At 46.3% G+C, this 18,630-nt stretch overlaps 1 protein-coding gene across 4 annotated transcripts in view; it reads left to right on the top strand.

The window, feature by feature from the left end:
• Positions 1 to 18,630, top strand: part of LOC135019092 (regucalcin-like) — a 282,886-nt gene that overhangs the window by 100,311 nt on the left and 163,945 nt on the right. For all 4 annotated transcript variants that reach the window (XM_063953073.1, XM_063953071.1, XM_063953072.1 and 1 more), the window contains 2 exons: positions 13,788 to 13,945; positions 14,050 to 14,240. In XM_063953073.1, the coding sequence (XP_063809143.1) occupies positions 13,788 to 13,945; positions 14,050 to 14,240 (349 nt within the window). The remainder of the gene's footprint in view (positions 1 to 13,787; positions 13,946 to 14,049; positions 14,241 to 18,630) is intronic.

An 18,630-nucleotide genomic window follows, 5' to 3' on the forward strand; every position in this document is an offset into this window, starting at 1 on the left:
GCTAACAATTTTGCTGCTGCGATCAACTCTGAATTACCCCCAATAACGTGTCTGCAGAAGCACGAGTGGCTCATAAATTGGGCAATATCGTCTCTGGTTCTGTCACAGCAGATGACTCACTTGGGGGCTGTACTGGATCCAAGTCTTCAGAGAGTAATGTTACCTCTGAACAAGATATCCAAGGTTCAGTCAAGGATTCAGGACTTGCTACACAGTCAAAAGGTATCCATTGACGCAGCAATGTGTGTGATGGGTTTGATGGTGTCAACATTCGACATGGTGGAGTATGCACAATTCCAGTCGAGGCCTCTGCAGCGTCTGATTCTTGCCAAATGGAATGGGTTGCAGCAGACGATAAAAAAACAGACTATGGTTCTTACAATAAAAGTAAGAAGGTCATTAGCCTGGTGGCTACAGACATTGCATCTGGACAAGGGGAGACCTTTTTGGATATCAGATTAGGAAATTCTGATGACAGATGCCAGTCTCCAGGGCTGGGGAGCAGTGTCAGGAAGGTTGTGTTTCCAGGGGCAATGGACCAAGAAAGAAGGTTACCTGCCAATAAATATATTGGATCTTCGGGTCATATACTTGCCACGGATTCAGGCAAAGGACATTCTTCGGGGAAAACCAGTCCAGATCCGCTCGGACAATGCGACGGCAGTAGCGTACCTCAACCATCAGGGAGGAATGTGCAGCCAAAAAACGATGAAGGTAAGTCACATACTAACGTGGGCAGAACTTCATCATCCAACCTTGTCCGCAGTATTCGTTCCGGGAGTCCTAAACTGGGAAGCGGACTTTCTCAGTCGACACGCCATTTAGGCAAGCGAGTGGGCTCTATACCCGGAGGTCTTCCAGACTCTAGTAGACAAGTGGGGGTTGCCAGAGATAGATCTCCCGGCGTCCTGTCTGAACAACAAAGTTCTCGCATACGGTCAAGAAAAAAGGATCCCAGAGCGATCTTTGTGCATGCCCTGTTGGTGAGATGGGACTTTCATCTGGCTTATGTGTTTCCTCCTATTACCCAGGGTGGTGAGAAAAATAAAGCAAGGAAAGGGTGCCGTGATACTAATAGCACTTGCTTGACACAGAGGGCATTGGTACACAGATCTGCAGAGAATGTCGATGGGTGCTCCACTTCTGCTCCCTCAACGTCCAGATCTACTGATCTTTGTCCTTTTTACCATAGACATCTGGATCGACTGTCTTTGACGGCGTGGCTCTTGAAACCTCTATCCTGAGGTCAAGAGGATTCTCACAACAGGTAATTCAAACTATGCTCAGAGCAAGGAAAGCTTCCTCAGCTCGCATTTATCGCCGAATATGGCAAACCTATATTCATTGGTGCAGTGATAGGAAAATTGACCCTAAGTCTTTCAGAGTTTCCAGGGTCTTAGCATTCCTTCAGGCAGGAATGGATAAAGGTTTGAAGGTGGCTTCCTTGAGAGTGCAGGTGTCGGCATTGACTGTATGGTTTCAAAAGAAAATTAGCAACTTACAGGATGTGCGTACTTTTTCCAGGGAATGCTGCGCATTCAACCTCCTTTTGTTCCTCCTACAGTGCCTTGGGACTTAAGTTTAGTCCTGAAAGCCCTTCAAGTTGCCCCATTTGAACCACTTAATAAAGTGGATCTTAAATGGTTGACAGCTAAAGTTCTCTTTCTACTGGCTATGGCGTCGGCTAGAAGAGTATCAGATTTAGGGGCATTATCATGTCGTTTCCCCATTTCTGATTTTTTTTTTTTTTTTTTTTTAAATCCAGATAAAGTAGTTCTCAGAACTAGATCTGGGTATCTTCCGAAGGTGGTGTCTAAATTCCACCTTAATGAAGAAATTGTAGTCCCGGCTTTCCAGGTACCGGCTCTTTCTGCGGGAGATGCATCGCTGGACGTGGTCCGTGCATTAAGGATCAGTGTGGATCATACCAGTGCCATCAGAAAGACAGATTCTCTTTTCATTCTCTACGGATTTCACAAGAGAGGATGGCCTGCTGATAAGCAGACACTGGCAAGATGGCTTCGGATGACTATTTCATAAGCATATTCTCAAGCTGATCTCCCTGTTCCGGCTAATGTCTCTGCTCACTCTACTCGTAAGCTAGGTCCATAATGGGCAGCACAACGTGGTGCTTCAGCAGAACAGATATGTAAGGCAGCTACATGGTCTTTCATTAACACATTCATTAGACATGCCATGGATACCTTTGCCTCTCACAACGCTGAATTCGGGCAAAGGATTCTCCTGTCCAATGAGGAACCGTCCCCACCACTAAATTGTGTTGGGAAATCCCATTGTTATCCTGTGGATAACCTGTGGACCCTGCCGGAGAAATATATGTTATGGTAAGAACTTACCGTTGATAACGGTATTTCTCCTAAGTCCACAGGATCCACATGGATCCCACCCTGAAGCACCCGATTTGAGGATCCTTTTACTCACTAACCTCTTCCTTCTTGTACGGAAGGGTGTGCATGTGTGTTCTTATCGCCTGATTAGGGCTATCTATGATGCTCCTGCCTTGAGCTTTGGAATACAACTGATTTGCCTGAGCCAGGAGGGATATATGGATGGGCCCGTTGCATGCTGGGAGGCCGGAAAGCTTTGACCGATTGGTGCAAATCCGCTGTTGCTTCATCATATCCCCATTGTTATCCTGTGGATCCTGTGGGCTTAGGATAAGTAAGTTCTTACCATAACGTATATTTTTTAACGTAGTCTATAGAATAGGCACGCTCAAAAAATAAATAAAATAGCAGTAGTGCAACACCTTGTGATTAAAAGGTACAAATTATTCATACATCAAACTCTCATTTGGCAAAACTTTAAAAGCATTACAAACCTCGGGGAACTGATAATTTAGTGAGGGCTGTGTGCCACACCCTTACATTTTAAGTCGCCTGGGAACCAGAGTCTCCTGAAGTTTCCTCATTTAAATGAAAAACAACAGTATACATCTTTTCCAGCCGCTTCTCAGTTTCATGATTTCATTTATTATAGAAGTATGGACAAGACCATGTAGAAAGTTTAAACAGCTTTCAGACTCTGTTGCAAACAGATATACCGCGATCTCATATCAAATTAATCAGTGCAGTCTCATGAAGCGGTTTTGTCACATCGCATTGCGAGTAAGAAAAAAAAAAAAAAAAGATGCTGCACCGATCGGTGACGTTTCACCACATGGCTTTCTGAGGCTAGGTGTATGCGGGACACATCTGTATGTGGCAATGGCATGTGATTGGACTGTGCCACTACTAACCAACCTTGTACCAGAGGCTTCTATCTTGTCTATCCCGTAGCCTTTGGTGAGCAGGCTTAATTTGCAAAGCAGTAATTTTGACCTAATATAAGAGAACACGAGAGTGTTATGATTTTGTAAATATGGATGGAGTTAGTATAACCCTTTTTAAAGAAAGCTTTATGTAACAGCAACTCTAATATAATTAATAATTTATTTGTTAAGAAGTTAATTATGTAGCGCACATATATTACACAGCACTTTACAGAGAATATTTAGTCATAAACATCCTACAAGCATCACAGATAGAACCCAGTTTGTGACCAAGTTAAATTGGTAAAACTAAGGGATTTGTTATGGAAATATAGAATTTGACGGCAGGTAAGAACCACTTGGCAAATCTAGTCTGCCCTTTTTTTTTTTTTTACCTTGTTAACTATTAATTGTCATATAGGTGTTGGCTGCAGACTTACTAGTTAATTTTTCTTGCGTCCTAGAAGATGCTGGGGTCCACATTAGTATCATGGGGTATAGACTAGTCCACCAGGAGCCATTGGCACTCGAAGAGTTTGAGAGTGTGGGCTGGATCCCAGTGACGTGCGGTGAGGTCAACGGCTGGGGAGGCACTGGCTTCTCCAGTACATCCCCAGCAGCAAAAGAATACAAACCTCGGCTCCCTTTTTAGGAACAGCAGATACATTAGCGTACATGGGGGGATGGGCTGGTACTGCATATTGTGTATATACTGTGATTACAGGACAGACTCCAAAGTACCTAGACAGCTCCAGGCCTACTAGCACCCTGAGCGAGATCTTTTGAAGTGTCCTCCCCTCTCTCCAATGTGCGTGCGCTCCTAGGAAAGTGGACGTGGCCTCGCAACTATATATTGTGTTATCAAATTACAAATATATATACCGTATTATCACCCCCCCCTACATACACAATTGGCAGCCTTACACATAATGCCCACAGTAGTGCTCCTTACACCTAATGCCCCCAGTATAGTTCCAGATAAAAATAATGCCCCCAGTATAGTGCCAGTTACATGTAATGCTCCAGAATAGTGCCAGTTACACATAACGCCCCAGTATAGTGCCAGATACAAGTAATGCCCTAATATACTGCCAGTTACACGTAATGCCCCAGTATACTGCCAGATAAATTGAATGCCCCAGTATAGTGCCAGTTAAATGTAATGTCCCCAGTATAGTGCCAGTTACATGTAATGCCCCCAGTATAGTGCCAGTTACACGTAATGCCCCAGTATAGTGCCAGTTACACATAATGCCCCAGTATAGTGCCAGTTACACAGAATGCCCCAGTATAGTGCCAGTTACACAGAATGCCCCAGTATAGTGCCAGTTAAGTGTAATGTCCCCAGTATAGTGCCAGTCACACATAATGCCCCATTATAGTGCCAGTTACACATAATGCTCCAGTATAGTGCCAGTTACACATAATGCTCCAGTATAGTGCCAGTTACACATAATGCCCCAGTATAGTGCCAGTTACACATAATGCCCCAGTATAGTGCCAGTTACACGTAATGCTTCCTGTAGTGCCAGTTACATGTAATGCTTTCTGTATTTCCAGTTACTTATGCCCCCTGTAGTGCCAGTTACACTTATGCCCCCTGTAGTGCCAGTTACACTTATGCCCCCTGTAGTGCCAGTTACATTTATGCCCCCTGTAGTGCCAGTTACACTTATGCCTCCTGTAGTGCCAGTTACACTTATGCCTCCTGTAGTGCCAGTTACACTTATGCCTCCTGTAGTGCCAGTTACACTTATGCCTCCTGTAGTGCCAGTTACACTTAAAACGCAGGTCATTTATGCACCAAATAAAAGGGAAGAAATTACATACAGTACACATGGGTATTACAGAGACACACAATAACTGCGTGCCAGGGTTCCGATAACCACATGATGATATATAACCATACATTAAGCTGTTCCACCAGTTACAACAAGGGTTATATTGCTCAGAACAAACTACCAATGTTGATGGTGTTGCTGAAGAAACAACTACCATCAAAATATGTTCAATAGTTCAGCAGCCAGAATACGGAGAGCACTTTGAATCATGGCCAGATTATAGGAGGGGCAACAGGGGCGGTCGTCCCGGGACTGCACACATTAGGAGCCCCCACACACTGCCCCCAGACTCCATACTGCTCACATAAAACTAAATCATTTAGCTGTCTCTGGCTGCTGTTAGGGAGCAGCTCAGCCGCCGAGGAGCACAGTGAAGTCGGTCTCCTGGGTGGTGTCAGCGGGGGTCGAGTGAGCACTGACCATGTCTTCCACACTGATGTTCCTCCAGCGGGATCCAGTCAGTATAACGCGTCGCAATCCATGTGCCAACCGCCTCACGGCCGTCTAAAGCCTGAATGCGGGGTACCCGCCACAGTCACTGCATATCCCTGGCCAGCGTCTAGCCGGACATACAACACGGTGGCCTCCCACCGACCTTCAGGTCTTCTGAGCACGTGAGTGCAAGCTCTTCTGCCCAGTCTCTCATTCTATTTCAGCCCTCTCATTCCATGCCTGTCTCTTTCCCCCATGCCTCTCTCCGTGTCCCCAATCTTTCACATGCCCCCATCTGTCTATCCCCATGCCCCCTCTCACTCCCCATGCATGTCTTTTCCTCATGCCTCTCTCTCCCTATGCCCCCCTCTTTCTCCATGCCCCCTCTCTCCCCTCCATGCCTCTGTCTTCGTGTCCCCACCTCTCTCTTGCTCTGTGTGTGTGCAAATATATAAACTTTGATCATTTTATTTAAAGCGGCCCCCCAGTCATTAATCAAGCCCTGAATGGAATCAGTGACGATACCTGCCACTTTCTCCCCTTGCCCCTCTCACCTGCGTCCTGTGTGCAGAGCCGCCGGTGAGGGTGTGCAGCAGGAGGAGGAGAGCGCCGGCCACCGCTGCATAATGCACTTTACTGCCGCTGCCTCCGGGTCCGCGGCCGCCGATTCTGTGCTGCTGCACTTGGCTCTCCAGCCGCCTCCGGGTAAGTGCTTTTCCGCCACTGCCTCCGGGTCCACCGCCGCTACCTCCGGGTCCACCTCCGCCGATTTTACCGCCGCTGCCGCCGCCGATTATCTGATGCTGCTCTTGGTTCTCCGGCCTCCCCGGCGCTGCCAGCTGTATGGTTAACGGGGAGCACCAGGCGCGGCGGCTCCTGTCAGGCTCACAGCACCACCAGCAAGGGAGCAGTCAGGGGGAATTAAGAGAGGGGAGTGCTCGTATCGGTGATTGGACCAGCGGATCGAGCACTGGATCCGCTGTCCAATTACATGTGCCTCACTGACAGGGGCGTGTTTTGATGTGGAAGAAGATACTTATGACACAGAATATGTGCCATAAGTATTTTCTTTTTATTATTGTAATCATTAATGACAGGGGAGGCACTGCCTCCCCTGACTGCACGTCCCTGCTGGATCCTCCCTCTATGCCCCTCCAACCAGACTCAGTTTAGAAAATGTGCCCGGAGGAGCCGGTCCCAGCTAGAGCGTCTTTAGTTTTATTATTTTTCATGGAGTAAAGTTAGGCACAGGGAGGCTGCTGGCAACAGCCTCCCTGCTTCGTGGGACTTAGGAGGGGAGTAGTGTCCGCCCTGAGGGGTTTTGAGCCACTATCTCCGCTGACAGGACACTGAGCTCCTGAGGGTGATGATCGTTCACCGCCCCAGGCGACCGCTCACTCCCGCAGCATGCCGCCACCCCCTAACAGAGCCAAACGAATTCCAGTGGCGAGTGAGTCACCGTCCCCCTCAACAAGCGGGGAGCCGGTGTGAAGATGGCGGCAACAGGGTGGGAGCGCAGTATTAACTGCACCCCGGAGGCTCAGCGATACATAGTGCAGCGCTGTGAGGGGCGCCCTGAGCCAGCGCCGATGCCCTACACTGGACAGCAAGTCTGTCAGGGACCTCGGTTACACTGCCAGCAGAAATCTTCAGGCCAGTAAATAGAATTGAAGAACGGGAAGCAGCGCCATGTTCAGGGGGCGGAGCTTCTCAGAGCGGACCCTGCAGCGTTCAGCGCCGTTTTCCTGCCTGCAGATCCTTTACAGTGATGCTGACAGGGAGAGCTGTCCCTCCAAGCAACTCCAGCTATCCTGTGCAGTACCAGGGGGTTGTAGAAGGGGAGGGGGAGGCTGTGTATGTACTGTGTAGTCTATTAAGGTACACAGTAAGCGCTAGGTAGTTGTATTATATCTATCTCAGTAAGCGCTGTGTGTGGGTTGGCCCCAATCTCTGTATCTCTCTCTGTGGCATACTTGGGGGGAAAACTGTGTCTGACATTTCCCTGTGTGTGTGGGTGTTTGTTGTCTCACATAGCCATGTCTAGGGACTCTTTGTCATATGTTGCAGAGGATGTTTCCTCTCAGGAGGGATCCATTCCATGTACACAGGATTGTAATGTTTTGTCTCAGATCCCAATTAATGAGCCTGAGTGGTGGTCCTCTATTAAGGGGATGATCTCTCAGATCTCTACCAGGGTAGCTCATACTGAGACTGAAACTCAGGTGTTGAAGAATTATGTGGCAGTTTCGTCAGGTTCTGTTCTTATTCCTGCAAAATCCCCTAGTATGTTCCCACAGAAACGTGCACTTGCCTACATTTTGCAAGATGATACAGATACCGACTCTGATACAGCAGACGGTGATGGGGACGTGCTGAGGGTGGCGGCATCATGATTGAGGCCATTAGAGATGTGTTAAACATTAATAACACACCACCTGAGCAGGTTGAGGAGGCTTACTTCACTGACAATAAGAAAGCCTCGCTAACCTTCCCTGCATCAAAAGAATGAAATGCTGTATTTGAAAAATCCTGGGTAAACCCAGAGAAAAAATTCCAGATCCCGAAAAGGGTTCTGGTTGCTTTTCCCTTCCCTGAGGAGGATAGGAAAAAATGGAAACCCACCCGTAGTTGACGCATCTGTCTCCAGACTGTCTAAAAAGGTGGTTCTACCTGTTTCTGGATCTACCACGTTAAAAGAACCGGCTGATCGTAATATTGACACTACGCTCAAATCCATATACACTGCTTCAGGAGTGGCGTTAAGGCCCCCTCTATATTGCCTGTGCATGGATTTCTAAAGCCATAGTAAAGTGGTCAGGCACATTACTAGAGGATTTGGATACAATGGATAGAAGTGACATTGAATTGTTTCTACGTAACATACAGGATTCTGCGGGTTCATGGTGGAATCTATTAAGGACTTGGGGACGCTGACTGTACGGATATCTTCCATGTCGGTCTCAGCTCGCAGGGGACTCTGGCTACGCCAGTGGTCTGCAGACGTGGAATCTAGGAGAAGTGTGGAGAACCTACCCTACACTGGTCAGGCTCTTTTTGGGGAAGCGTTGGATGCGTGGATTTCCACGGCAACCGCGGGCAAGTCCCCTTTCATTCCCTCTGCTACACCTTCTACGAAGAAACCATTTTTTTCAGCTGTGTCGCAGTCCTTTCGGACCGCTAAGGCAAAAAAGTCCAAGACTCCTGCCGCTTTCTTTAGAGGTGGTCGTGCAAAATCCAAAAAGCCTGCACCCGCATGCTCCCAGGACCAGAAACCTGCTTCTGGTTCCTCAATATCCTTAGCATGACGGTGGACCGCACAGCCTGGAGAACGGGCTGGTGGGTGCGAGACTCGGACGTTTCAGACACGTCTGGGTGTTGTCCGGCCTGGATCCCTGGGTACCGGATATTGTGTCCCAGGGGTACAGACTGGAGTTTCAGAATCTCCCGCCTCACTGATTCTTCAAATCAGGCTTGCCAGCTTTGCTGACAGACAAGGCTATCCTACGGGAGGCCATTCTAAAATTGGAAAAGTCACAGGTCATTGTCCCAGTTCCACCTCATATGCAAAACAAGGGTTATTATTCAAACCTTTTAGGGGTACTGAAACTGGATGGTTCGGTCAGACCAATTTTGAACTTGAATTCAAAATGGAGTCTCTCAGAGCAGTGATTTCAGGTCTAGAGGAGAGAGAATTCCTGGTACCCCTGGATATCAAGGATGCGTACCTCCACATTCCGATCTGGCCGCCATACCAGGCTTATCTCAGATTTGCACTGTTAGACAGTCACTATCCATTTCAGGCACTGCCATTCGGCCTCTCCACAGCACCGAGGCTGTTCACAAAGGTGATGGCCGAGATGATGGTTCTCCTCCGCAGACAGGGGGTGAACATAATCCCATATCTGGACGATCTGCTGATAAAGGCATCGTCCCGGGAGACGACGTTGCAGTCCATTGTTCTCACGACCCACCTGCTCAGGGAACACGGTTGGATCCTGAACCTTCCAAAGTCACATTGGAGCCGACAAGGGATGCTCCTCGACACGGAAGTGCAGAGGGTGTTTCTGCCAGAGGAGAAGGCGTTGGTGATTCAAACAAGGGTCCGGGATGTCCTGAAGCCAGCCCGGGTATCTGTTCATCAGTGCATTCGCCTTCTGGGGAAGATGGTTTCCTCCTACGTGGCTCTACAGTACGGAAGGTTTCATGCTTCGTCTTTCTAACTGGATCTCCTAGATAAATGGTCGGGTTCTCACCTACACATGCACCAGAGGATACGTCTGTCGCCGAAAGCCAGGTTTTCACTCTTCTGGTGGCTGCAAATGCCTCACCTTCTGGAGGGCCGCAGGTTCGGGATTCAGGACAGGGTCCTGCTTACCACGGATGCAAGTCTCCGGGGCTGGTGTGCAGTCACTCAGGGGGAAACCTTCCAAGGAAGATGGTCAAGCCTGGAGTCCAGTCTTCAAATAAACGTTCTGGAACTAAGAGCCGCCTACAACTGTCTTCACCAAGCAGCTCATCTTCTGCGAGATCGAGCCATTCAAGTGCGGTCGGACAATGTAACGACGGTGGCCTACCTAAACCGACAGGGCGGAACGAAGAGCAGAGCTGCAATGTCAGAGGTAACAAGAATCATCCTCTGGGCAGAAAAGCACGCAGTGGCGCTGTCTGCTATCTTCATTCCGGGAGTACACATCTGGGAAGCGGACTTCCTCAGCAGACACGATCTCCATCCAGGAGAGTGGGGACTCCATCCGGAGGTGTTCACTGAGGTAACAGATCTTTGGGCTGTACCTCAAATAGACATGATGGCCTCTCGTCTCAAGCTTCGGAGGTATTGTTCCAGGTCGAAGGACCTGCAAGCCGTGGCGGTGGATGCCCTAGTGACTCCGTGGGTGTTCCAGTCGGTGTATGTGTTTCCTCCACTTTCGCTCGTTCCAAGAGTTCTAAAACTCATAAGGAGAACAAGAGTTCAGGCAATCCTCATTGTGCCAGACTGGCCAAGAAGGACTTGGTACGCGGATTTTCTGGATCTACTGATAGAAGAGCTGAGGCCTCTTCCTCTTCGGGAGGACCTGCTGAAGCTACGTTTGACGGCATGGAGGTTGAACGCCAGATATTAACTTGGAAGGGCATTCCGAACAAGGTTATTCCTACCCTGATACAGGCTAGAAAAGGAGTAACGTCTAAACATTACCATCGTATTTGGAAAAAATATGTATCTTGGTGTGAGTCCAAGAAGTTTCCTACGGTGGAGTTTCAACTGGGACGGTTTCTCCTTTTCCTGCAAGCAGGTGTGGATATGGGTCTGAGGTTGGCATCCGTAAAGGTCCAGATTTCGGCCCTATCCATTTTCTTCCAGAAACAATTTGCTTCCCTCCCTGAGCTTCAGACTTTCTTGGAAGGGGTTCTGCACATCCAGCCTCCCTTTGTGCCGCCTACGGCGCCCTGGGATCTTAACGTGGTGTTACTGTTCCTCCAATCAGATTGTTTCGAGCCTCTACCAGAGGTTGAGGTCAAGTTTCTCACGTGGAAGGCTGTCACATTGTTGGCCTTAGCTTCTGCTAGACGTGTGTCGGAGTTGGGGGCTTTGTCTTGTAAAAGCCCCTACTTGGTCTTCTATGAAGATAGAGCTGAGCTCCGGACACGTCAGCAGTTCCTTCCGAAGGTTGTGTCGACATTTCATATCAACCAGCCTATTGTGGTGCCAGTGGCTACTGACTCCTCAATTTCATCAAAGTCCTTGGATGTTGTAAGGGCTTTGAAAATCTATGTGAAGAGGACTGCTCGTCACAGAAATTCGGACTCTGTTTGTCCTGTATGATCCCAAGAAACTTGGGTGTCCTGCAGACTATATCTCGCTGGATCAGGTTCACTATCCAGCATGCGTATTCTACAGCAGGATGCCGTGTCCTACGTCTTTTAAGGTCAACTCTACTCGTAAGGTGGGTTCTTCCTGGGCGGCTGCCCGGGGTGTCTCGGCTTTACAGCTTTGCCGAGCGGCTACTTGGTCTGGGTCGAACACGTTTGCTAAGTTTTACAGGTTCGATACTTTTGCCTCTGAGGACCTGAAGTTTGGTCAATCAGTTCTGCAGGAGCCTCCTCGCTCTCCCTCCTGTTCTGGGAGCTTTGATACATCCCCATGGTACTAACGTAGACCCCAGCATCCTCTAGGACAGGGGTGGGCAATTATTTCAGCTGGGGGGCCACTTAACACTTTCCAGTGAATATTCGAGGGCCACACACTCAGAATAAGCCCCTGTTTATTTATATACTGGCACTTTTATGCTGTTCCTCCAGACTTTAATTACCTACCAGTAAATCCATTTCTCGTAGTCCATAGAGGATGCTGGGCGCCCGTCCAGCGCTTTGTGATCCTGCGGTGGTTACTTTGTTCAGTACTGCTTAGTTCTTGGTTAAGTACTGTTTTGTTACTTGGTTAAGTAATATTGTTCAGCCGTTGCTGATTTTTTCAAGCTGGTTAGCTTGGTTTGCCTTGTATGTGTGAGTTGATGTGAATCTCTCCACTATCTGTGTAATATCCTTCTCTCAAAGTTATCCGTCTCCTCTGGCACAGTTTCTAGACTGAGTCTGCTAGGAGGGGCATAGAGGGAGGAGCCAGCCCACACTCTCAAACTCTTAAAGTGCCAATGGCTCCTAGTGGACCCATCTGTACCCCATGGTACTAATGTGGACCCGAGCATCCTCTACGGACTACGAGAAAAGGATTTACCGGAAGGTAATTAAAATCCTATTTTTCATAGCATAGGAGTTAAATGCCATGTCTAATATTCCATTCCCACAGAGTAGTTCCTCATACCAAATGTCAGACATGTCTGGTTAGTGGTGCATAGTCTCCTACTCTGGAAGATTCACTATTAATATCGGATACCATGCGTCTCTTTCAGAACAAACCCAATAAAGTTTTTTCTTTGGAAATGAGAGTATATACTAGAATGGTGGTAGGCATCCTGTGGAACTACACATCCCAACATACCCTGCCATGGTTTTAGCATGTCCTAACAGCAAATCTATGGCATTGCATGCTGGGGAGGTGTAGTTCCACAGCAGCTGACGTGCCATATGTTGCCTACTACTGTTCTAAGGAATATATCTTCTTAAATGAAAGTATGTTCTTAGAAGCTGCCTGGCTATTTTCATGTCAAGTTCTGGCCTTTCTTTATTTTCCTATCTTTCCACTCCATTGATGTACACCATAGGTCTGCAAACTTGGTCCTCATTACCCCACACAGTGCATGTTTTGCAAGTAACCCAGCAGGTGCACAGGTGTATTAATTACTCAGACACATTTTAAAAGGTCTGCAGGTGGAGTTAATTATTTAACTTGTGATTCTGTGAGGAGATCTGCAAAACATGCACTGTGTGGGGTAACGAGGACAGAGTTTGCAGACCTATGATGTACACCTATTGAAGTTGTTTGTGAGGTCAGTTCAAATTTGCCATATACATGTTTTACTGAAAGCTATCCTTTGTTTCTGCAGGCAGTTCATACACAGTGTAAAAAGTTTGCATGTTTTTCTCAATTGATTGGTAACTATTTCTTCCATTATTATTGGATGGAGTGTTCTATAGATTAAGCAGAGATTCTGTAGTAGAATAAGGATACACAAATGAAGCTTACTGGCCTCACGGAGGCACTGCTGCTAAGTAACAGTAAGCTATTTAGATTGCAAACTGAATATTTTGAAAATAACAATGACTTTCTCAGATTTATACTGCTTTGCGTCATCACATGGACATTATAGGAGCGCCTGCTCTGCTACTGACTTCTCTGGTATGTTCTCACGTGTTGCTATCAGTCGGATACATAATTTAAAAGTCACTACATGGAGTTTCTGGAATCTCTCCATGTTGACGGTTCCATGATTTAACTTGTGAGCTAGAATTAATGTTAGCGAGAAGCAGAACAGTTAGATAAATAACTAAACTTATTTTGGGGGCTGTATTTACTAAAGCTTCTGTAAAGGAAAAGTGGAGGTGTTTCCCATAGCAACCAGATTCTTGCTATCATGTATCTAGTACATTCTAGAAGATAATTGCAAAAATCTGATTGGTTTCTATACGCAACAGCTCCACTTTTCCTGTTTAAAAGCTTTACTAAATCTACCCTTGGTTGTCTTTATTTTTTTATAGCATCAAAAGTAAATCTATTTGCATGGTGGGGTAGACTAAAACTGACCCTAGGTCAATTTCCCTGCTAAATTCCATGTCTATGGCTTTCTTAGGTATTCCGTAAAGACCTCATTAGTGCCATGAAGATTCCAGACTCCCAACATGTCAACATGGATGAATATTACCGTTTCGCAGACACTTGGAAACAGGAATGGGAGAAGGGTGTCCAAGTACCTGCTAACCCAGAATCCATCCCACAACCTTCTCTCAGGTGAAACTAAAGCTATGTGCATTTGCTTCACTCATTCTATGTTTACTAGAGTTTGATAAATTGATTTCTTCTTTAGTTTATAAGACTTCTTTCTTGGTCTTTAGGGTAATTTCAGAAAAAGTAAAGGAGGTGCTTTACTCACGTCCACGAAAGTACATCCACTGCTCGAGCCAGGAGCCAGCAGAGACTGGATACATCAACATACTGGAGTTGGCAGAAAGTATGTGTCGATATGATCTTGATGATATGGACCTACTCTGGCTTCAGCAGTGCAACCTTGAGCTGGCGGACATGGGTAATCATTGTAGACAACATACAAAGTTGCTGCTGGATTTGTTTCAAATGTTGGCATAGAGAAGTCACTAGATAAGTGTGTATGTGTGTGGGGATGGTGAGTGTGGAGTCATTCAGTACACACCATGAATACAATGTAAGAATCCATGGGGCAGATGCATTATCTGGAAAAGGCATAAGAAAGTGATAAACCAGTGATATGTGCAAGGTGATAAAGGCACCAGTAGGGAGGCCAATCCCGGGATCGGGATAGGCGGGATCCCGGGATTTGGGCCCAAAAATGCCAGGATTCACGGGATTAGAGTGCGCACGCGCAGTTTTTGCCGGACAGCGCTGAGCACTATAGCTCAGCGCTGCCCGGCTGTCAGCGAGGTAGTTCCACACACACACTGACCGCGCTGGCGGCATTTCAAATGTAGCGCCGTCCGCCAGCCAATCAGAGCTGGCAGACCGGCAGCCAATCAGGGAAGCGGCCGCGGCTCCTGATTGGCTGCCGGACTGCCAGTTCTGACTGTCTGGTGGCCAGCGCTACATTTGAAATGCGGCCGGCGCGGGCAGTGTGTGTGTGTGTGTGTCCATGGCTGCTGCCCGTGGCCCGCCCAATTAGTAAGTACTATCGCTACCTACAGCCACACTCCCTCACTGCTCCAGACATCCTCCCTCTCTCTCTCTCTCTCTCTCTGCTCCTGACATCCTCCCTGCTCGCTACACCCACCTTCCCTTCCTGCTCCTTACATGCTCCCTACACCCACCCTGCCTTGCTCCCTACATCCACCCTCCCTCCCTGCCCTCCACATATACTCTCTCTGCTCCCTACACTGATCTCTACTGCAATCCCGGGATTGAGCATTTTTCAATCCCGAATCCCGGGATTGAAAAAATGCCCCGGGATTGGCCTCCCTAGGCACCAGCCAATCAGCTCCAATATGTAAATTAACAGTTAGGATCTAATTGGCTGCTGCCTTTATCACCTTGCACATATCACTGGTTTATCACTTCCTTATGCCTTCTCCAGATTAATACATCTGCCCCCATATTACTAATGCACTCTGCAGTACAGCAGAATCATTTTGACAGTGGTAGCCAAAGCTGTTGCATCACCCTTTCTATTTAAAGAGAGAGCACTGCACGGTATTAATTTTAAAAAAAAGATTCATTTATTTAAATTTAGTGAAAACTAGTTTCTTTTTATTTATATTACTATGTTTTTGGTATAAGAACTTTGAAAAACAAAAGTCGATATTTTAAGGTGCAAGAGAAGCAATAACACTGCAGTTAGCTGGTGGCTGCTAGTACAATGTTTTGATGGATTTTAGAATGTCCCTGAAGCAGAAGTCCTTAATAGTTAGTCCTTCATGTACAGGGGCAGTGTGACAACCAGCATTGGGATGTGGCCCTTGGGATTTCAGGGACACTCCAGCATTTTTACATAGTAGCTGTGTGACTAGGCATGGGAAAGTTCTTCCCTGGAGTGGAGGGACACATTTCATCAGCAAAGGCTTGTAAACATGTTGTATTGGTTCCATATACATAAATGATATTGGCAGCAGGGGCAAATAAGTAATGGGCACTATACAATATTTGCTGTTTTTAAATCGTGTATTTTGGGGGACATTTACTAAGCAGTGATAAGAGCGGAGAAGTGAGCCAGTGGAGAAGTGGCCCCATCAACCAATCAGCAGCTCTCTATCATTTTATAGTATGCAAATTACAGATGTTATTTCAGTGCTGATTGGTTGCCATTGGCAACTTCTCCACTGGCTCACTTCTCCGCTCTTATCACTGCTTAGTAAATGTCCCCCTTAGTCAGCTATGGTTTCATAAGAAAGGCCTAAGATTGCAAAGTCTTACGTGCTTAGAATTTCAGAATTAGAGTCTTCTTTTTAGCAAACTTTATCCAGATTTCTTTTCTGCAACAAAAAACCAATCCGTTAACCTGAGCTGCTTCTGGGTTAGAGCTGCTTTCACATGTTGTTTTGACAGTAATAACATCTTCCTTGATGTCGGATGTAAATGGTATCTGTTGAAAATCCCTTTCTCACCAAAGACCCAGGTCTGACCCAGGCCACAGTTCCAAACTGGGTCAGACGCAGGACAGACCTCTTTCACACACTGCATACAGGTGCACTGGAACTCTTCTGCTGGCGCTTTGAGATTACATAATCTCCATAGGCCTAGGATCCAGCTCTCCTGATGCTGTGAATGGAACCCAGTTCGGACCATTCACATTGCCCTATATCTTCCTGGACCTACCTGCATACCTGCATTGGATTCCCGGCTCACAGGACCTGGTTAATTTTTTCAAGAGAATTTTTTACAATGAGCTGCGATTTGGGTTAACGCGGCAATAACGGTCAAAGTGGTGGTGTGAAAGTGGTATAAATAAATCAATCCAGTTGCTTATATCTAAATTATTATGGAAGAAACAATCTAGTTGTGACACAGGGCTCGCCTTTAATTCTCTTGTTTATGGCCTGTCAACCTTTAGCTTTATACTTAAATGCCAATGAAAAGTTTCTAATCAAGTCCAATCAAACTCTTGCATCTCTTTCAAAATGATCCATAGAATGTGCAGGGACCAGGTTAAAACTAGCAGAGACCCAATATTTTTCATGTGCTAAGTTGCCTTTATTTACGGCTCGTGAAAAATTGCAACACAAATGTATCTGTGATCATAGCTTGTAGGCGGTGGCGTGCCAGAAACTACTGATCACATGACTGCAGGTCTACTGAGTCCAAACCTTCAAGATGTTATTCACATTTAAAGTATTACGTTATCGCAATGGATACATATAATATAAAACATAACTAAATAGTGAAAATATGTTTCACAATGTCTTTTATCATTGATTTATAGAGCCCTAATTAATAAAAAAAAAACCTGTTACCCTCCACATCAGGTTTGCCCATATTTAATTTTGACACCTTATCAAAGTCCTGCTAGCATCTCTGTAGCATGATGTTGCCTAGTGTTCTTGGTATGGTGTGTAGGGTTTCGGTCAGAAAGTTCCATCTCTGGACGCAGTCTTGTCTGCATCTTTATGCTTTAAGCCGTATCTGTCTTTCAACCAACTGAGAGAGATTCACTTGCAACGTCTTAAGACAGTGTATTGCCATCACTGTATGTCTTTAGATGCACCATCAGTTGCACCCTCCCTAAGGCAGGTGCAGTTTTTCTGTGTGAGCAGCTGTGAGTGTTTGAATGCAGCCCCTTTCATCGACATGCCCGCCTCAGCTTTGACACCCCCCGATACACCCCAGAAACACCCACTATAATTCTTCAATTTTGTGCTGCATCTCTGTGTGCAGACTATTGGGATGTAATTGCACTGTGATTTTGACACATGCACAGAACAAAAAACATTGGTCAACTGCGCACACATCAGCAGTTCATCCACCTCTGAATTAGTCTTTTTGTGAGATATATGAAGCAGTGATAAGAGTGGACAAGTGTGCCATGAAATCCAGTCCGTTTTGACGCAACATTGATCAAGTGAACTCTATAAAATTATACGTAGCAGCTGATTGGTTGCCATGGCACACTTCTCCTTTCTTATCACTGCTTCATACATCTCCCCCTTAGTCTCATCAAACCGTAGAATCTGTAACTAGTCAGTTTTATTTGAAAATAGTTTTCTGTTTGCCACCTGTAGATTTTGTCACCGTTTCACCCATCTCTGCCATGGAAGACTGTTGCACTGTTTGGATGAACACTGTTTTATAGGATAAGGATATTAGTAGGATCAGAAATCCTTTCTAACATATATAATACAAAGCAAACTGACTGCATCAGGGTGTAGCTAAGAAAAAGGATGAATACCTACAGTATGTAAACCATTATTAACTAAAGACAAATCTTTAGGGTCATTTTATTCTGTGTTGATCATTAGTAAGCAGTATTGAATATATTTTGATGATTTAGAAAATTAAGTTCAAGAAATGGTGACTGCTGCTTTTATCCACTATATTAAGAGCTCCCGGTTTCCATCCTAAATATCCGCAATATCGCTGTGCTGGGAAGATAGAGTCCAGCGTTTCTGTATACATAGTCTGTAGTGGTGCTTGGATATAACACCACAGCTTCCTGTGAATGGTAGCACAATATCATTTCATTAATTGTGAGTTTTTGTCAGAAGGGATAGACCTATTTCTGCTGCGGGGTACACTGGGCTCCACAAGTCTAAACAATGGGGTGTAGAGTAGGATCTTGATCCGAGGCACCAACAGGCTCAAAGCTTTGACCTTCTTGCCAAGATGCATAGCGCCGCCTCCTATATCACCCCGCCTCCCAGCACAGGAGCTCAGTTTGTCAGTTGGTGCTGCAGTAAGCAGGCACTTAACAGAGGGGCTGCTCCAAGCAGCCCTGAGAAAAGCTTTTTATGAGGTAAAAA

Source organism: Pseudophryne corroboree, chromosome 2 (genome assembly GCF_028390025.1).
Source record: "Pseudophryne corroboree isolate aPseCor3 chromosome 2, aPseCor3.hap2, whole genome shotgun sequence".
NCBI classification, from domain to species: Eukaryota; Metazoa; Chordata; class Amphibia; order Anura; family Myobatrachidae; genus Pseudophryne; species Pseudophryne corroboree.